The sequence below is a fragment of the Saccopteryx leptura genome, chromosome 2, assembly GCF_036850995.1.
Source record: "Saccopteryx leptura isolate mSacLep1 chromosome 2, mSacLep1_pri_phased_curated, whole genome shotgun sequence".
Taxonomy (NCBI): Eukaryota; Metazoa; Chordata; class Mammalia; order Chiroptera; family Emballonuridae; genus Saccopteryx; species Saccopteryx leptura.
In genome coordinates this window covers 167,077,572-167,105,485 of record NC_089504.1, presented here as the reverse complement: position 1 = coordinate 167,105,485, position 27,914 = coordinate 167,077,572, and the positions used below count along the sequence as shown (strand labels likewise).

General features: G+C 44.4%; 1 protein-coding gene across 1 annotated transcript in view; it reads left to right on the top strand.

The window, feature by feature from the left end:
• Window positions 1–27,914, top strand: part of FLT1 (fms related receptor tyrosine kinase 1) — a 227,179-nt gene that overhangs the window by 175,481 nt on the left and 23,784 nt on the right. Inside the window, exons 17-24 of the mRNA XM_066369267.1 lie at window positions 5,856–5,988; window positions 12,094–12,198; window positions 16,216–16,329; window positions 18,337–18,425; window positions 23,713–23,869; window positions 24,266–24,363; window positions 25,039–25,161; window positions 27,315–27,426. Of these exons, the coding sequence (XP_066225364.1) occupies window positions 5,856–5,988; window positions 12,094–12,198; window positions 16,216–16,329; window positions 18,337–18,425; window positions 23,713–23,869; window positions 24,266–24,363; window positions 25,039–25,161; window positions 27,315–27,426 (931 nt within the window). The remainder of the gene's footprint in view (window positions 1–5,855; window positions 5,989–12,093; window positions 12,199–16,215; window positions 16,330–18,336; window positions 18,426–23,712; window positions 23,870–24,265; window positions 24,364–25,038; window positions 25,162–27,314; window positions 27,427–27,914) is intronic.

Below are 27,914 nucleotides of genomic sequence, written 5' to 3'. Positions count from 1 at the left end.
ATAATGCCTAATGTACACAGGTCATTGTATGGCTCTCAAGGAATTACATTTTAAAATATGTGGCATTCATGGCTCTCTCAGCCAAAAAGGTTCCCGACCCCTGGCATAGAGGAACAGAATGGAAACAAAATACAAGGCAATTTGGAACTAAATTGAGTGGCTGTCTGTATTTCTAAAAATCTATGAAATTTTGAGAGCAAGTAATAAAATGCCTATAAAATTGGACAAGAGATTTGGTGAGGGAGGCAAAGAGGGAAGGCCTCAGAAACTGTCTTCATGTGCTTTCTCTAACCACAACACAAATTCCTCACAGATAAAGACTACCATATTTTCCATGTATAAGACACATTTTTTTTTCTAAAAATTTGGGGTCTGAAAATGGGGTGCATCTTATACAGTAGTTGTGGCATTTCAAATGCCATAGATGGAACTGAGGACGAGGCAATATATGAAGACAGTGATTCGTCATCAGACACAGATGAGGACAAGCTAATGGATGGGAGTTTTGACAGTGATGAGAAGTTGTATGAATTTTATGATGAATAAAACTTGAGTTCAATAACTTTATGTAATACATTGTTTTTCAAATTTCAGGCCCCAAAATTAAGATGCGTCTTATACATGGGGAGGGGGAACGGTAATTTATCTTTTTATCCCCACTCTGCAGAAGCCTGTGTTGTAATTATAGCCAACATTTCTTGATCCTTACTGTATACCAAGCCCTGTTTTAGCAGTTTACATGTATTATTTCATTTGATATTCACAGCAGCCCTATGAGATAAGTACCATCATTTGACAGATAAGAAAAGTAGCTTAGAAAGGTTAAGCAGTTCGCCCATTGTCCTGTGCTGGTCAGAGTGCTGATTCAAACCCAAGCAGCCAGCCTCCATGCCTGGGCTCTGGGCTGTAGGCTGTGCACTTTCACGCCAGCACCTAGTGGCTGCTAAGTGTTTGTGTCAATGGAAAGAGTAAATAACAGTCAACTAAGATTCTACTATTACTGTCTCCTCAAAGCCCTTACTTAAGGTTGTTTTGGTGTTTCCTCTCATCTATCTTATTGAGATAAACCATAAAATTCCACAGGTGCCACATGGGGAGCTAGTCTTCCATTGCCTGCTCCCAGGCCTCTGTCACTACCCCTGCCAGAGTCCCCAGCATCCCGCAGAACCCAAGGTGACCTCTGCCAGGTTCAGAATCCTATGCTTTCTGAAGACTGGACACTGCTTCTCATAGTCTTGAGCATATTATATTATATTATATTATATTATATTATATTATATTATATTATATTATATTAAAAAGTTTAGCCATAAAACCCACTCCCGCAGCTTCTCTAAGGAACAGCCCTCACCCAGGTCGGAACATATACCCCTTTCCAGCCGCATAGTCTCACCATGTCTGACAGGCAGGGCCCTTGCACCAGTGGCAAACGCAGTCTTGTGACAAACTGCTCCGGATCTGTGTGACCCTTTCAGTGTGGAGGCTGGGCAAATCTTTCTGCCTTGAGCTATTTGTAACACATTTCAGTGATAACTTCTGTGAGAAAGAGACCCGACTGCAGATAATGAATGAGGTGTGCTGGGACAGCCCAGAGCAGGGTGAGTAAGGGCTGAAGAATGCTGTAGTGGCCTGTTGGAAGTGGGGTGTGGGAAGCGTTGCCTTCTCTATTGAACTCTGAACTGCTTGAAGGACAGGCACAGAAAGGAAGAGCCCTAAAACTCATTTAAATGAAGTTTACATAACTCTAGAAAGTTATCAAAACCCACCTTATATGGGTAAGCATACTTCCTTTCTGTCCTGCTCACAGCACAGAAATGCAGTCAATACTACAATTAACTAACAGGAAATACACCGATAGATATGAGTCTAAGACACTTAGTATAACTCTGGTTATTTATGATCTGAAATAAAGGGTATCCTTTGGGCTTGATCTGCATTACCAAGATAAAACAGCACCTGAGGGCAGACATCGCCTCACTCACGGACAGCCTACCAACGGTCCTAGAAACGTGGAATGAATGTTGCTGTGTGTTGTCTTCTTGGTATTTGAAATAAGCACATTTTATTTTTTACTGAAGGTAAATCCTATTCTAGTCTCATTAATGGAGCCTATAGTCTTTTCAGGCAGCTGCAGTAGCTAAGTGGCCAGGCCTCCTAGGATATTTAATAAGGTGACCAACTTTTTTACAAAAAAAAGGAGTACAAAGTAAATTGAAGAAAACAATATTGTAAATAAAAGAAACATTTTATTCATTGCAACAATAATACACTATAATATGATAAATGCATAATAAAAACATTTGTAATATTTTATATTGTAATTATGCTTACATGCCTATTAATTTTTAATAATAATTGTAAGAAAAAAGTACTCATTTAGATACAAATACGTCACATTATACACAATGGATAGACTCTGCATCGATCAAATACGGACATTTACAGGTTAGTCTTCCAATATCAAAAAGGAGGATGTGTAGAAGGACACTTTGCGAGGGAGGATGGAACTTACGAAAGGAGGACGATTGGTCACCTTATATTTAAACACTTTGCTGTAAAGTACCCATACCTCAATTCCTCGGGTTTATGTAGACACCAAGTCCAGATGAATTTTGAAGGATTTTATTAAAGGAAGAGATTTATTTAATATGCTGGCCACATATGGCTAACACGGGTATATGGCCAGTATACACAGCCACCATCACAGCTGCCTGGCCCATGCAGGTTCACATTGAATTCGGACAGTTGGTAAAGAAACAATGGAGCCAAAAACTGGTGGGCCATCATCTTTAATCCTAGCTTGCACCCAGTAAGCAAGTAAAAACACACACTGGGCTCCAAAACCCACTCATTCAGTGCTCACAAAGCTACTGACTTACCCAAGTTTCCTAGAATCAAAGGTTTCTAGCTCACCAGACTTATTCACCTCTGTTCCCCATCTCCTTCCTTCTACCTACACAAACTCTGCACAAACTGGCTTCTCACTCAGCACTCCACCATTTTGGCTGCTTCTCCTGGCCTCTTTCACATGGCCTTACTCTGCTCTTCTCTCTAATGCTAATCTCCGGAACCGAGAGAGTGAGCTCCCGGTCTGCCCCACGTTATAGTTCAGAAATCAAAACCTTTAATCCAATATACAAATAAGGAAGTGTCTGATACAAAGTCACTTAGCTGGCCCTGGCCGGTTGGCTCAGCGGTAGAGCGTCGGCCTAGCGTGCAGGAGTCCTGGGTTCGATTCCCAGCCAGGGCACACAGGAGAAGCGCCCATCTGCTTCTCCACCCCTCCCCCTCTCCTTCCTCTCTGTCTCTCTCTTCCCCTCCCGCAGCCAAGGCTCCATTGGAGCAAAGATGGCCCAGGCGCTGAGGATGGCTCCGTGGCCTCTGCCTCAGATGCTAGAATGGCTCTGGATGCAACAGAGCAACGCCCCAGAGGGGCAGAGCATTGCCCCCTGGTGGGCATGCCGGGTGGATCCCAGTCGGACGCATGCGGGAGTCTGTCTGACTGCCTCCCCATTTCCAGCTTCGGAAAAATGAAAAAAAAAAAAAAAAGTCACTTATCTGAGGCATAATGGGATTCCTCAGGAAAGTGTACCACCTCACATCAAAAAGGGTGGGAAAGGCTTAGTCCTAAAACCAAGCCCCAGGCTACAAGGATCCTGCCTGCCCACAGCCTACCCCTGACACACATTAATATAATCACGCCCATCCCAAGAAGAAGGCCAACTAATATCACCTGGGCGACGGGCTTCCACGTGGGCAGCGCCATCTTTAGCAAAGTGAGCATAATATATTTTATCTGCCCAACAACAGACCCAAATCGTGTGAGCCAAATACATCTCAGAGGCTGGTTATATACCCTTAATCACATACAGGCTGAGGGGAGCATGACATAATGGCACAAGCTTATAACATTTGTTTGGGGAATTCATAGAAACATTAAAACTTTTAAAGTAACACAATCAAAGACATTTACAAATCTTTCAGTGTCTATCTCCCCTCCTTTGCCTAGAGGTATGTTCTTCTCAAGATTCCAGGAATGGAGAAAGAACCAAAATCAGTGTAAGATGGTATGTAAATTCTGTCTCTTATTGTAAGAGAAAAAGAAGTTCCTCAGACAACCCTTATTCTATAGTTAAAACTAAATGACCCATTGTCCTTGTAAGCCAGAAACTTCTACATTCTTCTCCCTCCCCTCCCCAGAGGAAGGACAGGAAAGCCTGACAGGAAAGCCTGACCTTTCCTCCCAGAATATCAATATTAATTTTGCAGCTTTTTGGTGCCTTACTACAACTTCATATGAAATGTGTCTCTAGGCTTTCCCACAGAGAGACCTTGGGGTCACTTTGTCACCTCTTGCCTTTCTTGCAAATGCAGAAAAGGCACAGTCATGGACCCCTGTCAGCCCATCTGTAATGTATATTCTTGCTTATACAGAATGGCCATGGAAAGTTATTTTTAGCCATTGTTTGGAATGATTTTATAAGAATGCTCTGCATTTTTCAGAAGTCTGTTGTATGCTAATTGTTTAGGAACAAGCAATAAGGTCACTGGAGAATTTGAATGCATTTTATCTGAGACAGCACTACTGAAAGGCAGGGTGGGAACAAGAAAGATTGTTAATAGACATCACATGCTTCGGTGTAATGTGTATATGTGTATGCTGGGGGGTGCTTTCTGTACCTGACCATATGTTTTATTTATTTAATTAATTTTATTGATTTTATCAAGAGAGGAAGTATATGACCAGTGGCCACTGTCTTGGCCATGCAGGTTCTCATTGGATTTGGGCAGATGGTAAAGAAACAGTGGAGCCAAAAAATGGTGGTCCATTCCGTTTATTAAAGTCTCATACTGCCTGACCAGGTGGTGGCGCAGTGGATAAAGCATCGGACTGGGATGCGGAGGACCCAAGTTCGAGACCCCGAGGTCACCAGCTTACGCGCGGGCTCATCTGGTTTGAGCAAAAAGCCCACCAGCTTGAACCCAAGGTCGCTGGCTCCAGCAAGGGGTTACTCGGTCTGCTGAAGGCCCGCGGTCAAGGCACATATGAGAAAGCAATCAATGAACAACTAAGGTGTTGCAATGCGCAATGAAAAACTAATGATTGATGCTTCTCATCTCTCTCTGTTCCTGTCTGTCTGTCCCTGTCTATCCCTCTCTCTGACTCACTCTCTCTGTAAAAAATAAATTAAAAAAATAAAAGTCTCATACTAGCGGATAAGAAAACAGGCAGGGAAGACTGCTTCCCTCTCATTCAGAGCTCCCAAAGCCCTAACTCATTCTCTGGTTCCACAACCTGGAAAATCTTCTCCAGTTCCTCCTGGAATCACAGGCCCCCACCAGCCTCAGCGGAGCTCCCAAACCTCTCAGCTCCTGTTCCACATCTGCACTCCTTCTCCCCATCCTGCAAAACCCAGGCTGGGGAAAAAACCCTCCTCCAGCAGACATTAGCAATACAATGGCCCCTCCCAAGCAGGAAGGCAATCCACAATTTGTAATCTGCTGCTCTAAGGGCAAGCACTGCAGCCTTTCACAGACTACATACACATGGCGCTGCCCAGGCCAATGCAAAATAAAAGCGAGCAAACCTAAAAAACACATTTTACAAACTTATTTGCCCAATAGGAAGGGTGAGAGAGAAACAGTATGTGCCCTGACCAGGGATCAAACCGGCAACCTCTGTGCTTTGGGACGACACTCTAACTAACCAAGCTATTCAGCCAGGGCCCAAGCATATATTTTAACCAATGAACCAAAAAAATAGCAGATATTTTCAAGTATTAATATAAATTAGATATCAGGGAGTTATAAAGCTGTTTCCTTGTTGATGACTTTGAAATTTCTTTGTTTCCCAGTCTTCTTCCGAAATAAAGACTGACTATCTATCAATTATCATGGACCCAGAAGAAGTTCCCCTGGATGAGCAGTGTGAGCGGCTCCCATATGATGCAAGCAAGTGGGAATTTGCCCGAGAGAGACTTAAACTGGGTAATGTATTTGCTCAACAGGTTCTAAAATGCACACTGAGCACCTACTACATGCAAAAGATTACATCAAGGGCAGCAGAAGCAGACTAGACTCAGGATTCCACCCTCTGACTATTCACAACCCAGTAAAGACAATGCACAGAGGCCATGGTTCCAAGAGAATGTGAAGAGGGCAGTTCAGCAGACAAGGAGCATCTGCTCACTCTCCCAGCAGTTACCATCACCTCTGAGCAGCGAACAGACTGAAGTGTTCAGTCTCTCCCCTCTAAGGAGACTGCTGTGAAGGTAGATCAGTGAGGAGAAAGTGGGGAGGGGAGTTCTATGAGGAGCCTCACAAGTACGGGTGCTCTTAAATAATGAAATGTTTGAGGAGTTAGAAACTTATGACCTGGAACACACTTCAGGATGACAAGGAACAGTGACATCAAACACTTGGTCAAAAAGTTGTTCTTCAAGGTTGTGGATCAAAAACCACTCTGCACAAATCCACCAGTTACATACTTTGAATTACTCCGGGTGTTCACAATATCCAGGCAGAGAAGAAAGTGCTAAGGGGCCATTTAAGTTTCACTTCTGAAGAGCAAGGACTGTTGTTTTCCAGGTAACACAGGTTCTGTAAATACCGGGCAAATGTGCTTTCCCTCTGCTTACCCCCACGTTCCTAGGCTCGGACCTCACAGAGTAAATTAACCTTCAGCCCAGTTGCTACAAGATAATAAGAGTTTCAATGACTCCCACCCAAAAAATTTGGATTGTGGTGTCTGACAGTTTCCCACTTACTCATGCCAGAGTCATTAGCAGCTGGAATGAGGGGAAGAGATCATGCATAGTGTTCTCAGAGCTTGTCACTTGGTGTGAGGAGCCCATTGTTCCAATTCAGTGGCCCTGCCCCCTCCCTACCCCTCACTGTACACACACAGACTATCCGGAGGTGGAGATGTGAGGAGACAGAGTGGGAAAAAAAGGCTTTTCTCATCCTCGTGAGCCTTGAACTAATTCCACTTACATTTCTTCCTACATAGGAAAGAGTCCTTGGCCCCAAGAGCATGTTCTGTTTGGTTTGGGGAAGAAAATGAGAAATCAGTCAAAAGCTGGAGAGACAGACAAAAGCCAGTAATGACTGCTGACAGGGAAAAAAAATCAACCAAAATTAGAATAGTTAAGGGCAGGTGGCATACTAGAAGAGTTCCTCCTGCAAGTGTAAATCATATGGCAGCTAGCCCAGCCCCTTTGGTGACCTTGGCACGAAACACGGGATAATTTTCCCACAACCATAAGCCATTTTCAGACCATGTTGCTTTCCTGAGTTAGTCACAATCAAATGTGCTCCTTCTGATGTAGGACATATGAGCTTCCCACCCTGTTTCTTCATTCCTTGGCCTTGTGTCATTGTGATGAATAACATACCGTATCTAGGAAGATTGCTAATCCTTCTATGAGAATTCCCCTGGGGCCCAGTGGGTTTAGATAATCCCATATCACTTGACCTGTGGTGGCACAGTGGATAAAGCCTCGACTTGGAACACTGAGGTTGCTGGTTCAAAACCCCGGGCTAGCCTGGTCGAGGCACATATGGGAATTGATACTTACTGCTCCTTCCCCCCTTCTCTCTTCCCCTCCCCTCTAAAAATAAATTTTAAAAAGAAAGATTTAAAATAGATAATCCCATTTTAGGAAATTCTCCTTATTGAAGATCTTTCTCATGGTTCTTTTCCTTCCCTGGAGTTGCTAAATGGGCCAGAGAAATGCTCTTCCTACTAACTTGGGAGCAAAGAGGCCCAAGATTGGTTTGTATTCTAAGCCAAATAAATGATAGAAAAAAATTTGAAGCAGTGTCTGACACGTGAAAGTAACCGAGATTGTGTCTGGACGGATGGAGAGGAAAGGCGGGCTTAATGGGCAGAGTTACAACGGTGTTATTCATGGAGAGAAATGCACTAACCAGGCTGATTCTGGTCTCAGCTGTCTGCACTCTGGATCACTATTCCTGCAGTGAGAGAAGTTGGAATTTACGGTATCTCACAGATAGATACAGTTGGAGCTGGGGTTAAAGGTGTTGCTACCATTAGAATTCCTGAAATCCAGTAACTCAAGAAACCTATTGCCTGACCAGGCAATGGCGCAGTGGATAGAGTGTTGGACTGGGATGCGGAAGACCCAGGTTCGAGACCCCGAGGTCGCTAGCTTGAGCGAGGGCTCATCTGGTTTGAGCAAAAGCTCACCAGCTTAAGCCCAAGGTCGCTGGCTCAAGCAAGGGGTTACTCAGTCTGCTGAAGGCCCACGGTCAAGGCACATATGAGAAAGCAATCAATGAACAACTAAGGTGTTGCAACATACAACAAAAAATTAATGATTGATGCTTCTCATCTCTCCATTCCTGTCTGTCTGTCCCTGTCTATCCTTCTCTCTGACTCTCTCTCTTTGTAAAGAAATAAAAAGTAAAAAAAAAAAAAAGAAACCTATTTTGTTCATGATTCCTCACTAAACCTCAGAGAGAATTCTGCTCCTATTCATTACAAATGTCTGACATTGCACCTTTCTATTGGAAAATGAAGTCGGAATTAGTGAATATGGCAAATAGCACAGGGAGTCTGGAATGTGGCAGGTGGGTGGTACTGGGCTGGAGCTGCCTCCCTGGAGACAGGCCCCAGATGTTAGAGATAGGACCAGCCCCTGGCCGGCATGCCCTGTCCCTAGAATGCCCCAGGGACCTTGGCCAGTCATTCTTGAAAGAAATTCCAATAACCTTTGTAAGGCCAGTTGCCGCAGCTACCATCACAGCCGCCGGGCCTGTGCAGGTTCGCATTAGATTCGTAAAGTCAGTAATGAAACAACGGAGCCAAGAACTGATGGGCCATCATCTTTATCCTAGCTTGCACCTGGCGGGCAAGAAATACACACAGTGGGAAAACACTGCCTTTTCCATTCAGGGCTCCCAAAGCCACTGACTTATCCGAGTTTCCTAGAATCAAAGGTTTCTAGCTCACCAGCCTTATTCACCTCTGTTCCCCATCTCCTTCTCTCTGCACAAACTGGCTTCTCCTTTAGCATTCTGCCATCTTGGCTGTTTCTCCTGGCCTCCTCCATGTGGCCTTACTCTGCTCTCCTCTCTAATGCTAATCTCAGGAACTGAGAGAGAGCAAGCTCCCAGACTGCCCCACTTTATAGTATAGAAATCCAAACCTTTAATCCAATACACAAACAAGAAAGTCTCTGATACAAAGTCACTATCTGAGGCATAATGGGATTCCTCATGAGAGTGCACCACCCCAGGGTGGGAAAGGCTTAGTGATAAAACCAAGCCCCAGGCTACAAGGATCCTGCCTGCCCACAGCCTACCACCAACACACATTAATATAATCATGCTCATTCCAAGCAAGAAGGGCAACCAATACCATCACCTGGGCAATGGGCTTCCATGTGGGCAGCGCCATCTTTAACAAAGTGAGCATAATATATTTTATCGGCCCAACATCCTTTTATTGTTTGACCTACCACGTTTCCAAGCTAGTTATTGGCATCTGGGTAGCACCAAGGAAGACTTGAAGGGAAAAGGAAGATCAGCAAGGTCTAGTACGTGTGACTGGGATCCCCTGAAACTGGAACTGTGGTCTGTTGAAGGATTCATGCCATTTTTTGAGGCAGCAGTCAGCTTCCAAGAGAATAAGGAAAAGATTGAGGGAAGCCACATGAGAATGAATTGTTTCTCACTGATAGAAGCACAGACCCCAAACACTAGTTAAAACAAAGTGTGTTGTGAGGGTTAAGAAGGAATGCATGGGGAGGCTGGAGTGTGGAAAAAAGGATCCTCTCTGCCCCAAACTAGAGCGAGCCTTTGCAGTCTGTGGGAGGTGCCCCAAGACAGAGATTATCTTACTATTTCTCAGGCTCAGGACACTTCTCATATTAGATGGTAGGAAGCACTTCAAAAGGAAAATGTTGCTTTTACCCTAAAAAGGCAAGGAGTAACCCTGCAACCAAAGGCAGCAATTTCTACAGGTCTGGAGAAGGTGTTTGGTGGGTGCTCTTTCCTCCCATGATCTCCACATCCAGCACTCTCAAGGGCCACTTGAGGCTCTTCTATTTAAACAAACAGTCCCCATGCTGGTCTGTATCTTGGACAATTTTATCTGGAGCAGGTAGGACTGACTACATCCCAGCCTATGTTGTGTGCTCTGGGAGGAATGATCTTTTTCAGTCACTATAGGTATACATGCAACAGGGTAAAAGCATGAGATAGATGTAGAGACTGCTACAAAGAGGCTCGTGTGCTTATGTTGGTAATTGAACCCTTCCCATGTCCTAACTAGATGCCTAGGGTGGTTGGTAATGGAAGATACTAAGCAGAGGCAGGGTGAAGACATCTTTGTAACTGAGTAGCTGTGCATAAAAATATAAAGGTTCCAATACAATAAAGAAGCAGTAAAGCTTCATTACAAACTTTATAAGAACCTTAAAAAACAAGCAAACAGCCCTGGCTGGTTGGCTCAGTGGTAGAGTGTCGGCCTGGCGTGCAGGAGTCCCGAGTTCGATTCCCAGCCAGGGCACACAGGAGAAGCGCCCATCTGCTTCTCCACCCCTCCCCCTCTCCTTCTTCTCTGTCTCTCTCTTCCCCTCCCACAGCCGAGGCTCCACTGGAGCAAAGTTGGCCCAGGTGCTGAGGATGGCTCTGTGGCCTCTGCCTCAGGCACTAGAATGGCTCTGGATGCAACAGAGCAACGCCCCAGATGGGCAGAGCATTGCCCCCTGGTGGGTATGCCGGGTGGATCCCGGTCGGGTGCATGCAGGAGTCTGTCTGACTGCCTCCCCATTTCCAACTGCAGAAAAATACAAAAAAAACCCAAAACAAACAAACAAACAAAAACCCCCAAGCAAACAAAAAAACTATGTCTTTTGGAGGAAAGGAGGGAAGGAAGAAGCTAGGAAAATAGGGAGGGAGGAAGCAAGGGAGGGAGGTTGGTTTACTGAGGGCTTGTTATCAGAACATTTTGAGAAAGAGGGCTTGGTTGGGAGAGGAGCTGTAGTGTTAAATCAACACTCTAACTACCAGGACTTAACTTTTGACCAGTGGCATTTTGTTGGGTTTTTTCCCTCTGAAACACCAAAAAAAAAAAAAAAAAAGTGACTTTTTTGGCTCATTCCTTGGACCATATTATGCTTGAGGTGTGCTATTCCCCTAAGTTCTACTTAACTACCTGTTTCCTGATGACCAGAAAGAAGCCCCATGGTTTAAAGGATAGCTGAGGTTTCCCAGCGGATGCTCCCCTCAAAGTGTCCCTCTCATGAGCTCATCTAGTTAGCCAGTACTGTGAAAAGCTTGCTTTGAACATCTCACAAATCCCCAAATGCCACTGTTCATTCTGTACTAAAATACAGCAGACCTGCTATGTACCAGATACTGGGCTGAGTTCTGGGAAAATTCAGGCATGTATCATGAAAGAAACCTTGCTTTGTTATTTTATTTGGCAACCATGTCTCTGTAGTCGAAACAAATTACTACAAGTAATTTGTGCTGAACCATGAAGACTTATCGTCACCATGTGAAGATATGTGGGACTATTTTTCCTGGCAAGAAAGTCAGAGAAATGATTTAGTGGTTAATTGTTTAAAAAAATTTTTTTTAAATTTATGAAGCATTGTAACCAATTGCAATAACTACCATTCTTAATGTCTCTCTTTCTGCTGAAAACAGATCAGAAGAAATGACCTTAAGTGGCAAGAAAAAGGGCCTCGGATCAACACAGGGAAATATTCATGTTAATAATGTCATTAACAATGGGAGAGACTACCCAGGATTCGGTGGACTCTCCCTTCCATGAGGACTTTGTAAAAATGAAACTGGTCACCCAACTGCACTGAAGGCCTTCTAGGGGCCAACACAGCTGCTAGAACATGGGTGCCTGAGAAGCACAGTAAAGAGTTGGAAAGAAGATACCCCTGAAAAGTGTTCCTTACTTTGACTCTTTGGGGTCAATTCATTGGAAATCCCATTCAAAGCTATAAGCCTCACATATACACATAGGAAAAATGGCACCTCCTTGCTAAAAAAGAATTAAACTCGCCATACTGGCATGGCAAACAAATCAATATATTCTTTTCATTATAGGCAAATCACTTGGAAGAGGGGCATTTGGAAAAGTGGTACAAGCATCTGCATTTGGCATCAAGAAATCACCGACATGCCGGACTGTGGCTGTAAAAATGCTGAAAGGTATAGACACTGTAGTTCGGCTTTCAACTGACCCATTCCATTCACTGAATGTTGGCATAAGCTGGATGTGCCTAGGAACAGATACAAGCTATTTCTGCTCCGGCCACATACTTTCTTCTACCTCCGGAAGCCCCTTCCCCTCAGGAGATTTTGATCAGGCCCACAAGAGATCAGAATAACCCCCGTAAATGAAGCAATAAGCATCGTCTGGGAAAACAGTTTCTGTCACCTCAAAGATGTTGCTCCTACCACATCTCAGTCTAGACCACGGATAGTCAACTTTTTTTATACCTACTGCCCACTTTTGTATCTCTGTTAGTAGTAAAATTTTCTAACCGCCCACCGGTTCCACAGTAATGGTGATTTATAAAGTAGGGAAGTAACTTTACTTTATAAAATTTATAAAGCAGAGTTACAGCAAGTTAAAGCATATAATAATAATGACTTACCAAGTACTTTATGCAGATTTTCGCTAAGTTTGGCAGAATAAATCTTTATAAAACAACTTACTATAGTTAAATCTATCTTTTTATTTATACTTTGATTGCTCCATTACTGCCCACCATGAAAGCTGGAATGCCCACTAGTGGGCAGTAGGGACCAGGTTGACTACCACTGGTCTAGACTATCAGAGACTTAAGCCCATGGTAACCACAGGTTCAAATTTTTGAAATGATTTACTATGACATTATAATGGCAACTTAGCCTGACCAGGCAGTGGCGCAGTGGATAGTGTGTCTGACTGAGATGTGGAGGACCCAGGTTCGAGACCCCAAGGTCGCCAGCTTGAGTGCGGACTCATCTGGTTTGAGCAAGGCTCACCAGCTTGAGCCCAAGGTCGCTGGCTCGAGTGAGGGGTCACTGGCTCAGCTGTAGTCCCTGGTCAAGGCACATATGAGAAATCAATCAATGAACAACTAAGGAACTGCAACGAAGAATTGATTTTTCTCATCTCTCTTCCTTCCTGTCTGTCTGTCCCTATCTGTCCCTCTCTCTGACTCTCTGTCTCCCACAAAAAAAGAAAGAAAAAGATGAATAATAAAAGTAACATTTATTAAAAAAATATTTATATAATGGCAACTTAGCTGTACGTCATAAATCCCAGAGGCTTAGCTGGGGCTTGACTTCACTATAAAGTAAAGCTATGAAACTAAACAATTCAAATGATCAAAACCCTAAACTATTTTTATACTGTCAAGTCCCAACCATAAAATACTTCCTCTTTAGAAATTAAAAACAACAACAAATAATCTTTCCAGTGTTGAAAGATGCTATCACTCTGGGAATCTGGGAAGTGCTGGGAGGTAGACCCACATCACGGGGGGATATGTCACCATTACTGTGAGACAGATCGAAAGTGGAAATTGTGTAAACCAAGAAAGTCAAAGACTCATAGGTCCTTGAAAGTTTAGAAAATAGTTCTGTACCTCACTTATAATGAAATTTTCATGTTACTTCCATGCATTTTAAGTTTCCAAAAAGAAAAGAAACAGGACAAAACCTAAAAGGCAGTTTTCAGCTTTTCAAAATCTCCAAGATGTTGCTGGGGAATTTTGAGGCATAGGAAGCTCTGCACCCAGCGGAGCAGGTGCCCATAGAGGCGCTCAGGGACACCCAGCCTGGGCACTTTAATACATTAGTTGAACCTCTTGAAATCACCATTTTTCTTATTTTTCTCTCTACAGCTTTGTGAGAGAGATATTATCCCAGTTTGCAGATGAAGAAATATGGCCCAGAAAGGTTAAATAGCTTCTGTAAGGCCACACAGCTCCCAGTGTAGCAGTAAGGGCTTGAAGTGCAAGTGTTCTAGCTTTGAGGGCAATGGCCTGTCCCACACACCACAGAGCTACCAAAGAGGTACCGACTGCCTCCTGGGAATGGCCCATTGCTCCAAAATCTGGAAAATGATCCTGGCCTGCATTCTGAAGGCCATCCAGTATCCAACCTTGAAATATATTGCAACTAAATCTGGAAGCATCCACTTCCTCAGCTGTTCCCATTTCCCTGCTTACTACCATTCTGCCTGGGAGAGGCAAGCCAGCTATGCTAAAGGAGTGTGAATTCATGGAGGGACTGATGAGCTTGAGGAAGGAAATTCTGACCTGTGATATTATTTTAATTTTTTAATTGATTTTAGAGAGATAGAGATGAGGGGGGAAGGAAAGGAAGGGAGAGAGAGATAAAGAGAGAAGAGATAGAAGCATTCATTTGTTGTTCTACTTTGCTATACATTCACTGGTTGCTTCCTGTATGCACCCTGACTTGGGATCAAATCTGCAATCTTGGCGTTTCAGTACGATGCTCTAACCAACTTAGCTAACCAGCCAGGGCCATGACTGGTGATATTTTTAAAGGCTCAAAGAACCCACTCTGTGTAATACAGAAATAGTGTATGTCATGTCTTTATAAATGCTTCTTTAAGACATTAGCTTTGATTGAAAAAGATTGCCAAATCATCCACTATACAAAATTCCTGGAAACCATTTTCATTCAGCTTTCTTGTTTTTAAATTGGCTGGCCCATCTGTTTCTAGGAGAAATTGAAAAGACAGAAGGCCAAACAAAGGCCATGAGTCAGAAGTGCTTTCAAAGTGCCCTTGAGCAAAACCTTTAACCATTTGGGGCCTTATGCCCATGTCTGAAATGAGAAGAATAATCATATTGTTTATTTGTTTAACAAATATTTGTTGAGCATTTTTTGTGTGCCAATCCGAACCTCTCTGGGAAACTTCCAAAGTTTATCTAATTTTTATTTTAAAATGATTTGTGCTTATGAAATACCATGTCTGTGTCTACCCAATGTTAAATGTACATCCTTTGACGCGTTCCTGGTCCATCTTACAGAAATACTTGCACATGTTCAAATGCTACAGAGATGTTTACCTGAAACCTATGTACTCTTATTGATCAATGTTACCTCATTAAATTTAATTTCTAAATAAATTAATAAATAACATACTTGCACATGTGTGCAAAGATTACACATAGGCTCTCTATTACAGCAATATCACACACAAAAAAAACTGTGGACAGTCTAAATGTTAAGAATACCATCATATACCAAGTAAAAAGAATGGAGTCTTCAACATATTAAAATGGAGGAAAGAGAAAATTTAAATATATATATATATATATATGCCATCCCATTTATGTAAATAAAAGACATTTGATTGGATATTTATTTATTTATTTATAAAAGCATAGAAAAGGTCTGAAATTCCAAAAGATTAACTGTAGTTACTTCTAAAAAGTTAACTGGGCTGGTGTGGCTTTCACTTTTTACTTTATGTATATCATACTGTTGAAATATTTTATAGCAAGATTACATGACTTTTTTATTTCTAAAAATAACTTAAAATATTCAAAGGCCTTAGAAATTAAGCAATAAAGACAGACAGAACATACTCAATTTTGGCTTTAAACTCTGCTAATTCTTAGACTGAAGTCCTTTATCTCTGAGAATAAAATAGAAGTCAGATCCTATGGATCCTCACTACTTGAGATAACCCTGTGGACTCCAGAGAGGAAATGGTTACAGGGAGAAAACAGCACATTGTAAAGATGTTTATAGAAAGGTTCCATTCCCCTCTTGCAGGTTCTTGTGCTCCCTGGTAACTCCTCAGAGAGGGGGAAACAGAGAAAAAGAGGCAATCTGTAGGCTCATCCTTGCCTGGAAGGTTCTTGCCTTGCTGGTTTTGACAGAGGGAAGCCTTTGGAAGGCACTTTTACAAGGTGCCCTGCTCTGAATCAGCACATTACTGACCAGGACTAGGTCCACAGAGAGGAAATGTGCAGTGACTAATCCCACCACCACTCTGGGCCTTACTGTAATCAAAAGGATGTTGGCTCAGGAGGGTGGGAGTAATGAAAACAGTCTGGAGACTTGGCCTTTCTTCAGAATGTGGGGAAGTTAATGAAGCAATAGGCTGAGTGCAGAACATGGAGGGTGGGAATGCCTCCTCCAGCGGAAAGAGCCCCATTGTCCTGTCACCTTGACTCTTCCTTGCTTCTCACACAGAGGGGGCCACAGCCAGTGAGTACAAAGCTCTGATGACTGAGCTCAAGATCCTGACCCACATTGGCCATCACTTGAATGTAGTCAACCTGCTGGGAGCCTGTACCAAGCAAGGAGGTAAATGAGAAGGGGGGCCTGCTCCACTTCCTGGTTCACACGCTAAGAACACAGGTCTTCAACGTCCAGCTTCTTCTCCCCACCCTGCTCCCTCTCTCCTCTTGGAAAATGGTCTTTCAATAGGGACAGAGGAAACAGTTTGTCCATTTATAAAAGGAGGCTCCCATCCTAGAAATGCCTTCTTGCACAGTTAATTTAAAGGTTCTGAAAAGAAGGACTGTCTTGTAGATCTCCTTCCACAGGCTGTAGGTCAACTGGAGGACATTTTCTTTGATGGTGACTTTGAAGGAGTGTGGCCAGAGCTAAGGGAAATGCATAGAAGGTTGCACATTTCTTGAAGCTTCACCTAAAGGAATGAATTGTTTTGAAGACCTTTCTATTGTTCACTATGGAAAGGTTAGTGCTTGGCTGTACTGTTATCATTGCTTGAGCCAGAAAGGAAGATATTAGGGACTTGTACATATAAATGTTTTCCAAGCTGAACAAAAGTAGTAGAGGTGAAAGATGGTTGGGAAAGACCTACCTGTTAGGAGTGGCAGTGGGTAGAGAAAAAAGCTAGGGCTGGGAAGGCCAGAGCTCAAGTCTTAGAGACCCAAATACAGTCCACCTGCTTCTCTATCATTCTTGAGAATTGACACATTGAAAGCTCATTCTCGAGTTCTCAGCCTTGGCAATCTCATTCTGTTTGCCTGAACTCTGCATTTGCAACTATCCTTCGTCTCCACTAGCCTTGTTGTGCTTGGAAAACATATGCACAGGTCCCTTACACCTTTCTTTGTGGCCCAAGCAATGATCACACATCTACAGCCAAGCACTAGCCTTGCCATAAGGGAGGATAGAAAGGTCTTCATTCCTTCGTGAAGCTTCAAAAGAAGAGTGTGGTCCTTGCCCTGGTCAAACAACTTTAAGGTCATCATCAAATCTGACCAAGGCTGATCGGCCAGTTGGTGCCTCTGAGCTCCATGCAGCTGGCTTTAGGATGAAAGCCCCTCCTCAGGCAAGACTGGTCTGCGTCTGTGAGCCAGGAGGAACTAGGGAGCCTGAACCCTTAGGCTCAACAAATCGTGCAGCTTCCACTCCCAGGATGCTCCAGGGCAGCATGCTGGAGCAGGGCCAGGATCACTTCCGCTTTGACCCGGAACCGGAAGTTGCTCTTTGTGATTTGATGGGTCTCACGTCAGCCCAGGCCTGTGGTGGAAGATCCTGGAAGCGTGGAGACTGCGCTTTCTTGGGCCCCGCCTTGCACCTGGTGTCATTTTTCTTACCAACAGTCGTGCTACCTTTTAACCAGAAGTCGGCAGACTGTGGGGCCAGCTTAATTTGACCATTTTAAATAGTTGGCGGGGGGGCACGGGGGGACTCAAAAGAATAGTGTTTTCTAACATGTGAGAGTTACTGTATATGAAATACACATTTACGTGTTCGTAAAGTTTTATGGGAGCACAGTCACTCATCTGGCTGTACTGTCGTCTATGGCTGCTTTCACACTAAAGAGGCAGAACTGAGGAGCTTTGTGGCCTGCAAAGCCTAAAACGGTCCCTGCCCGGTCCTTCACAAGAAAGTCTGCGACCCCGCTTAGCCCATCGTACAAGCTCCAAGGCAAACGCTGTGCAGACGGCCTGGGTGGCCAGGCTGCGAGCTGGGGGGAGGCAGGCCAGACGGAACAGCCTGTTTCTGCACTGGAACGGAGGAGCTGCTTGCGCATTCGTGTGACAGTGTCTGAGGCCCCTCCACTCACCACCTTCTGGTGGCTGGCAGTTACAGCTAGAGCCCTGGCTTTGACCCCTCCCCTGCTCAAAGTTCTCTCTTATCTTTTTCCCCTGCTTTTCTTCTATCCCCAACCCCTGATTTTCTCCTATTTCTTTTGTGTCTTTAATTGAAAAAAATTTCTCACCCTGAATTGCATCCCCACACCGCACTAATATGATATAAAGGCAAGTTGATTCGAGGCTTCTCAGGCTCGCTGATGGACTTGGCGTGACTGAGCATGTGTTGTTTTGGCTGCAGGGCCTCTGATGGTGATTGTTGAATATTGCAAATATGGAAATCTGTCCAACTACCTCAAGAGCAAACGAGACTTATTCTTTCTCAACAAGGTAAGGAATTTAGAGCTTGGGTTTTTTGTTTTGTTTTGTATTTTTCTGAAGTTGGAAACGGAGAGGCAGTCAGACTCCCGCATGCGCCCCGGTGGGGCGATGCTCTACCCATCTGGGGTTGCTCTGTTGCAACCGGAGCCATTCTAGTGCCTGAGGCAGAGGCCACAGAGCCATCCTCAGCGCCAGGGCCAACTTTGCTCCAGTGGAGCCTCAGCTGCAGGAGGGGAAGAGAGAGACAGAGAGGAAGGAGAAGGGGAGGGGTGGAGAAGCAGATGGGCGCTTCTCCTGTGTGCCCTGGCCGGGAATCAAACCCGGGACTCCTGCACGCCAGGCCGACGCTCTACCACTGAGCAAACCGGCCAGGGCTAGAGGTTGGGGTTTTTTAAAGATAACAGTTACTTTCCATTTGCCATTTCCCCATATATAAGAAACACCCTTATTCGAAAAATTTGGGGTCTAAAAATTGGGTGCGTCTTATACAGTGGTTGTAGATATTTTTACTTGCATGTCCTGCTTGAGGAGTTATATAAATTTTATGATGAATAAAACTTGAGTTCAATAACTCTATGTAATACATTTTTTTCCCATTTCGAGCTCCAAAATTAAGGTGCATCTTATATGGGAGTGTCTTATACATGGGGAAATATGATAGGCTGTAGCAGCATAAAGCAAGAGAACCCTATATTTTTCCATTAATGACTAAGCTTAAAACTCAATGTCTGCTTTCCCTTACTTTTCAAAAATTTCCTTCCATGCTAATATATCACACTCTTTTGGTAGACAGCACAGAGAATATTTGACCTCAGTGTATGCAGTGATAATTAGGGGTTAACATTTACTAGCCATTTATCTAAATACTTATCAAATCATCTTGATAACTTGAGCTCTCTCTCCTTTTCCCTTTCCCTCCCTCTCCTCAGATGAACACGGATACACACAAATTAGTCACCTGTTTTTAAAAAGATGATAGCAAGTGTAACCATCTCTATTTTTTAGATTAGAGAAATTAAGGACTCAATCAACTGAGTGATTTATAGTCAACAGTAGACCAGTGGGGCCAGAGAAATATTTTCTTTTCTTCTTACTCCCATTCTCCCATTTCTCCACATTCTCACCACCCTTTTCCCCCCATACACACACACTGAACCAGCCTTATCCCCTAGAATAAAGCTATGTAATAAAAGGAACACGTAGGTCCAAGTTCTAAAGGCAAACCAAGTTTAAAAGAGATTACTAAACAAAGGAGAAAAGAGTGTAATAAAACTTTGCCAGTGTGACCCATCCCACCAATGTTGGGTCCTCTGGTCTGGAGAAGCTCAGGAGACAATGATTCAACATTACTAACTGATAATTAGCAGTATTAGTGATGAATCCATGTAGTGTGTTGGTTAAGCACTCAGACCTTGGAATCAGACTGCCTGCGTTTAAATCCTGTCTCTACCACTCACAAGATCTGGGACCTTGAGCAAGTTACCCAGTGTCTCTAAGCTGCAGTTTCTCATTTATTAAATGGAAGTGATATTAAAACCTAACTCTTGGGATTTTTGAGAGAATTAAACACAGTTAAGCCCTCAATGATTGTTAACTATCATTATCATCATTGTTATTGACCCACATCCAGTGAGGGAAAGATTGAGTGAGTCCAACTTAATGCTACTGATCTGTATGATCTGTATAATAGGTTAAGTGTCCAACATTCATAAATGGTGCCAGTCTCTGCCACATAGACAAGAGTTGTTATGTGGCACACAAATAAGAACTGCTGGACAGCTGGTCCAGTCTTACATCTCTTTTTTTTTTTTTTTTTTCCGAAGCTGGAAACGGGGAGAGACAGACAGACAGACTCCCGCATGCGCCCAACCGGGATCCACCCGGCACGCCCACCAGGGGCGAAGCTCTGCCCACCAGGGGGCGATGCTCTGCCCCTCCGGGGCGTGGCTCTGCAGCGACCAGAACCACTCCAGCGCCTGGGGTAGAGGCCAAGGAGCCATCCCCAGCGCCCGGGCCATCTTTGCTCCAATGGAGCCCCGGCTGCGGGAGGGGAAGAGAGAGACAGAGAAGAAGGGGGGGGGGTGGAGAAGCAAATGGGCGCCTCCCCTATGTGCCCTGGCCGGGAATCGAACCCGGGTCCCCCGCATGCCAGGCCGACGCTCTACCGCTGAGCCAACCAGCCAGGGCCCAGTCTTACATCTCTTAAACTTTAACCCAACCAAGGACACAGGTGTTCTATCAGACTGGTAGCATATATGCAAAGACATATTTTCCCCAATTTTAAACTGTGCCCTCTCATAATTAGAATCTTGGCACTGAAATGGATCTTTGTGACTAGCTAGTTCACACTCTCACATTATAGATGTGCCCAGAAAGGTGGAGCGATTGGCTTAAGGACACAGACCTACCAAGAGATGAAGTTGGGGAGAAAGAAGCCTGCTCTCTTGTCCCCCCTTTCAATGCTTTTTCTGTGCACCAGGCTACATAAGGGGGAAAGCATAAGAGGTGGAAAGTGGTGCCCTGAGCTAAAAGCAGTGCAAACTCCCTTCAGTCCTGAAATCCTGGATTGGCTTTGGGGAGAACGAAGCCAGCAGAATACCCCAGGGATCAGGGCAGGATGGAACGTTCTGGTATAGTGCATTCTTGTTTTGAAGAGTTTGCTTCCTTCTCTGGCTATATTTAATGAGGCGCCTGCCTGTGGGTGGAGCCTAGTGTGTTCATGGAAAACACGTGGCTATATTTTATATCAGGAATGCAAAAAGAAGGTGAAAGGAAAGCCAAAGGCTAAAGAGAAATGGGACCTTTTATTTTTCAAATAAATTCACTGTATTCTGACAGAGCCCCAAAAGTTCAGCAAATCAGCTTTTATTTAACAGAAATGGTTGCCAATTAGCAAAGCTGAATGTACTGTTGATTGAATCAGGAAGAGGGTGAGGGAGCTTGAGTTATGGATCTTGGAGACATGCCCCAGGTTGAGACTTCTGGGAAATTGAGGAGCGTTGTCCTGGTTGGGCCATGAGTGGGCCTGTCGAGCACTCGTCTACTGCCACTCCCTTGCCAGCACTCTCCCTCTGCGCCTTCTGTCCTGGAGTGGGTCTTGTAAACAATGGAGACAGTAACAGTGGAGAACTGTTATTTACCAGCTCTCAGGTTGGTCACCTGGGGTGGCGGTAGCTGTTCACTTGGAGACCTGCCTCCCCTCCTGCAGCTTAGGATGGTCTCTTTTCAGGGGACAGGAGCCTGGTACCCTCCACAGTTTCAGAGTATGTCCGGCTGCCTCCCCTCTGTCCTCAGCTTGCTCCTAGTGTGCCCTCTAGTAGAGGAACCCCTCCTGCTGGTCCATCTTCGTGCCTCCACACTGGACTGTGGGTCAAGGGACACCACTGGACCCCAGTCCCTCTTGGTACCTATTTCAGTATTGCCATCTAGCAGAATTGAGCCTAGGTACATGTTCTGGTCATAAAGCCACTGACAGTGCTGTTTCTATTGTCTCAGTTGTTAAATGAATGGCTAAGTATGAAAAAATATTTTCTGGTTCCACATGAACACTCAAAACATAATAGGATGATAGACATTTTCAAATGAGGAAAATAAACCCAGAGAAGGTGATTTACCCAAGACCACATGGTTTTTGGAAGAGCTAGATTACACACCTGGGTTTGAATCAGACTGTATTTTTGTTTTCATTGAAGTAGGAAAAAATGTTCATGTTCCCTCCTTTCCTAAGGAAACCAGAGAAATTGATAACTACAGCACCCTCCTATTATTCTTCATAGAGATTCCAAATGAAGCCCCACGTTCACTGGGAATCTTTTTCTATCGTTCATAGTGTTATAAAGTACCACACCCCAGATTCTGAAAGGCACTGTACCTCATTTTATCAAGTTCACGTAGAGACACCCAGTCCAGATGAATTTTGAAGAGTTTTATTAGAGGAGGAGATTTATTAATATGCTGGCCGCATATGGCTGACACGGGGCATCAGGCCCAAATCGTGCAGTCCCCAAAATAGTTCAGGGGCTGCTTATATACCCTTGTTCACACAGGAGCAGTGGAGTGTATGACATCATGGTATAGGCTGGCAACATTTGTTTAGGGCAGGGGTCCCCAAACTACAGCCCACGGGGCCGCATGCGGCCCCCTGAGGCCATTTATCCGGCCCCCGCCCCACTTCCGGAAGGGGCACCTCTTTCATTGGTGGTCAGTGAGAGGAGCATAGTTCCCATTGAAATTGAAATACTGGTCAGTTGGTTGATTTAAATTTACTTGTTCTTTATTTTAAATATTGTATTTGTTCCTGTTTTGTTTTTTACTTTAAAATAAGGTATGTGCAGCGTGCATAGGGATTTGTTCATAATTTTTTTTTATAGTCCGGCCCTCCAACGGTCTGAGGGACAGTGAACTGGCCCCCTGTGTAAAAAGTTTGGGGACCCCTGGTTTAGGGGACACACAGAAACATTAAGGCTCTCAAGGTAACACAATCAAAGGTGTTTACAAATCTTTCAGGGTTCATCTTCCCTCACTAGCCTAGAGGTATTTTACCCTCAAGATTCCAGGAAGGGGGAGGAACTACAGTCAATGCAAGGTGGTATGTAAATTCTGCCTCCTATTGAAAGAGAAGTTTCTGGGTTAACCTTTATTTTAGATTTAAAACTGAATGACCCATTGTTCCTGCAAGCCAGAAACTTTTACATTCTTCTCCCTCCCCTTCCCAAAGGAGGGATGGGACAGGAAAGCCTAACAGGAAAACCTGACCTTTCCTCTCAGAATATGAATGTTAATTTTCAGCTTTTGGTACCTTACAACAATATCATCTTTCACAAGATGGTGCATGGTCTGCAAAAGTGGTTAAGGGCACAGACTAAAGATAACCAAACCTGAGTTCAAGCTTTGACATTTACTGGCTTTATCTGACTTTGGTTACTTGACTTCTCTGAACCTATTTCTTCATGTATAAGCAAGACCTACTCCATAGAATTGTTGGAAAGATTAAATGAGAAAGTGTACCTAACATTCTTAATCACCAGGCTCACTCACACAGCGTAAGCTCTCAGTGAGTTGCAGCTGATACTAATATGCCTCTGTCTTCCTAAGATGCTGTCTAGAAGCCCAGACTGGCACAGCATGGACGCCACACCCTGGGCTAGCCAGGCACCACAGGGACCTTGCTGCTAGTTTACTGTCCCTTTTGTGTAATGACATTTTCCCAACTCAGGTGATGGCCAGCTCGAGGGACTGTGTTCCCCATTTCGGTCCTGGAGCTCCATTTCATGTGTCCTTCTTGGTGTGTTTAAAGGATGCAGCATTATATGTGGAGCCTAAGAAAGAAAACGTGGAGCCAGATGTGGAGCAAGGCAAGAAACCAAGACTAGACAGCGTCACCAGCAGCGAGAGCTGCACCAGCTCCGGGTTTCAGGAAGATAAAAGTCTGAGTGATGCTGAGGAAGAGGAGGGTAGGTATTAATTCCTTCCTGTCCTACAGTCTGATATTTTTACAACATACTGTGCATCTTTGAATTTTTTTTCTTATTTATCACCCTAATAAACATCTGTGGGAGACTTGAAGGGTAATGTCCTGAGAAGATAAGATTTAAAGTAAGATTATTTACAGAGCTACTGATTTTGTACAATTGTTTCCCCTCAAGCCTTGTTGTCTTAACAGATCATCCCCCTATCCTCAGGCTTGGGTAAAATGGGCCCTAGGCCTGGAAAAATTTCTGATACTGAAATTCAAATGCTCTTGAAAATGAACTCTGATCCACTTGTTGGTTTGTTTTGAGTTTTACTGACATTGTTCCAGTAAGCTGGGATTTGGTGGAATAACAAACTTTGGTTTTGATGCTTTCCAGATTCTGACAGTTTCTACAAGCAGCCCATAACTATGGAAGATCTGATTTCTTACAGTTTTCAAGTAGCCAGAGGCATGGAGTTTTTGTCTTCAAGAAAGGTCAGCCTTACTCTTTCTTCTTCGCCAGACCTGGGTATGTGGACACACACATGGACAAACACATTTGCTATAAGTCCACTATTCCTATTATTTGCTTATAGTTATGTCCTTAAATATAGAGCAAACATGACAAATGCCTGAATTGGTCCAATGTGAATGAAGACTTTTGAGAACTCTGGGTCTTAGATAGCAGAGTGTAGATCTTAACTCTAGGGAAAGATCTCGCCGGGCCCCGGGTGCCTGGCACCTGGCCCCCTCCACACTGCTCTTCTGTGTACTGGCAGCACTGGCCAGTCTCAGCTCCCTCTACGGGAGGGTGCGAGAGCCTGTGCCTGCGCAGCCCTGTGTGGACTGTGGCAGGAGTCCTGCCTGATTCTGCAGCTGAGAAGCACAAGTGGGGCAAGTTTTGCTTACTGGGAGAATTCAGGTGCAACCTCGCTGACCAGGATGCTGTGCTGCAAGACAGTAGCCAAGCCATCTGGGGCCGCCCTGACTCTGGGACCTCCTGGGGCCTCGGTTTGTAGAGATGCTTCGCATCTGTGCATGCGCATTGGGGGCTGCTTTCACCATGTATCAGATCCGCGAACTAAGAAGACTAATGACACTGAGAAGCCACAGAAACTTAGTCAGTTTGATTAAGGAAATGCATTAATTATGCAACCGTTTTTATTACAGTGCATTCATCGGGATCTGGCAGCACGAAATATTCTTTTATCTGAGAACAACATCGTGAAGATTTGTGATTTTGGCCTTGCCCGGGATATTTATAAGAACCCTGACTATGTGAGAAAAGGAGATGTAAGTCAGTCTGATGTTTATTTGACCCATTTATAGCCTGTCATTTTTAAACCACAGATAGAAGCCCACTTCCTTGACAGTGGTCCCTGGAAACCACTGTGTGCTTTCTGTAGAGACAAGCAGCCCTGGGGCTGTTCCAGAGGACACTGCTCTGAGTCTCTTCTGCCACGCCTGGGGGCTTGGGGCCTGCCAGGCAGTGCTACCTGGGACAGCCAGCTTGGGGACTGCTTAGCTAGGCCTGGGGCACCTCCCTTTGACTCCTGTGGGAGTTTTCGGAACCACTGGAAAGGACAGCCTGGACTCATCTCCCTTCCCCCTCCCACATTCCTGGCTGTTACTTCTTCCTCACAGGTGAGGGGAAGTGAGGGGGTCCTAGTCTCCTTCCTCCTTCTATTCAAAACCTTCTAGTACAAAAACCTTTCTATTTACAATATAACAGCCCTTCCTAAGCAGGAATGTGATTGGCCATCTTGAGCTGGTATAAATCAGACACAAGTACAGTATAAGAATCATATTTACAAAATCTCTGAACGCTGGGCCTAAATCATAAAATGTCTTTTAAGCCTCTTAGTGAAAAGGGGGTTTCTTATCTCACTTGTACCCTCAAATAACCCTGGCTAATTGATTCTGCAGGTGTATACATCTCAGGAAAGGGTGGGGGAGGGTACTGGTATTATCTTGCTATTGAGGAAACTGCTCCCCCCACGCCCCACCCCTGCCTTCCATGCCTAGCATTCCCCTGCTGGCTCACACTGGCTTCTCTTCCCTGCTTGTTTGTGGACATGGTGTTATGTTTCACTTTCATGGGTGACTTCCTGTGTCCTCTCTTCCTCGGCCTCAAGGGCCGAAGTATCCTAAGGTCTTAAGCCTTTGTATGGGCTCTGCCTATTACGCTGTGGTAGTGGTTCTCAGACTTCAGTGAGCATGCAAATCACCTGAAGGGCTTATTAAATTACCATTTGCTGGGCCCCAGTGAGTCTAATGTAGTAAGTGTTGAGTAGGGCCTGACAATTCACCTCTAACAATTTCTAGAAGCTGTTCAGACAGACTATCCCAGGACTCTACCTTGAAAATCACTGCTCCATAGTCTCTTTTTATAAAAGAAAAAACCCAACAATCTTTCCTGGGGAGCCCTGATTTGCAGAGATGGCGTCTACCTATGTGACTGTCCTTCTGTTCATCCCTGTCTCTTTCCACCTCGCCCTGCCCCTCCCCCTTGCATCTTTCACTTTGTCTCTCCCTTGTCCCTTACTTCTGGTCAATTCCCATTCAATCTAAAGTGGCAAGGCCTCACTCACTGGCATTTCTGCTACTTAGAAGAGAACAAAAATTTGTCTGCATACTTGAAAAGCAGCCATATGGTCTCCTAAACAGTCTATCACCTTTTTCCTATGCCTTTGCCCACTCCCCACCCCCATTCATTTTGACTTGTAAAGTTCTATCTTTTTATATAAGAATGTCTTTCAGAAACCTCCTTCTTAAGACAAATTCCTGGAAATTATGGATTTTATGGATATCCTCTAATCAGATCACTCTTTTCCAGGTCCCTTTCAGTACAAGTTTTTGGGGGGAGAATGATTTCTTACAGAGTCGAGAAGTTAGGGGATGCTGGACACATAGAAGGGACTCACTGAACATTTATCTTCTTGGGAATTGATATAGCACAAAGCCCTCTTTTTTAGTATAATCAGCAGTGATCCCCAACCTTTTTTGGGCCACAGACCGGTTTAATGTCAGAAAATATTTTCACGGACCGGCCTTTAGGGTGGGACAGATAAATGTATCACGTGACCAAGACAAGTATCAAGAGTGAGTCTTAGATGGATGTAACAGAGGGAATATGGTCATTTAAAAAAATAAAACATCGTTCAGACTTAAATATAAATAAAACGAAACTAATGTAAGTTATTTATTGTTTCTCTGCGGACTGGTACCAAATGGCCCACGGACCAGTACCGGTCCGCGGCCCGGGGGTTGGGGACCACTGTAATACAGCATGCTATAAGAGTTTTCTCCTGTGAGGAAACCATAGCTGCTCTCCCAAATGATTTCTAGACCAAGTGTGTTATCTGGGAGGTGACCCTGCAGGCACTTGGCTTGAATGTGCTTTGTTTGCATGTCCTTAGTCTCAAGGCCCCCTTCCCCTTTTCTAGACTCGACTTCCTCTGAAATGGATGGCTCCTGAATCTATCTTTGACAAAATCTACAGCACCAAGAGTGACGTGTGGTCTTATGGAGTACTGCTGTGGGAAATCTTCTCCCTAGGTAAATTTGGGGGAAGGGAGAGGTCAAATAGATCAGAACCAAATGTCTGCTGAGTGTCTTGGGTACAGTATTTAGGTTAGCATCAAAAAGAATTGAAATCCCTCATTGAGCCTGACCAGATGGTGGTGCAGTGGATAGAGCATTGGACTGGGATGTGGAGGACCCAGGTTCGAGACCCCGAGGTCGCCAGCTTGAGTGCGGGCTCATCTGGTTTGAACAAGGCTCACCAGCTTGAGCCCAAGGTCACTGGCTCGAGCACGGGGTCACTCGGTCTGCTGTAGCCCCCCGGTCAAGGCACATATGAGAAATCAATCAATGAACAACTAAGGAACCGCAGCCAAGAGTGATGTTTCTCGTCTCTCTCCCTTCCTATCTGTCTGTCCCTATCTGTCCCTCTCTCTGACTCTCTCTGTCTCTGACACACACACACACACACACACACACACATCCCTCACTGAGGCATGGGTCCATGCAGAATCTCAGACAAA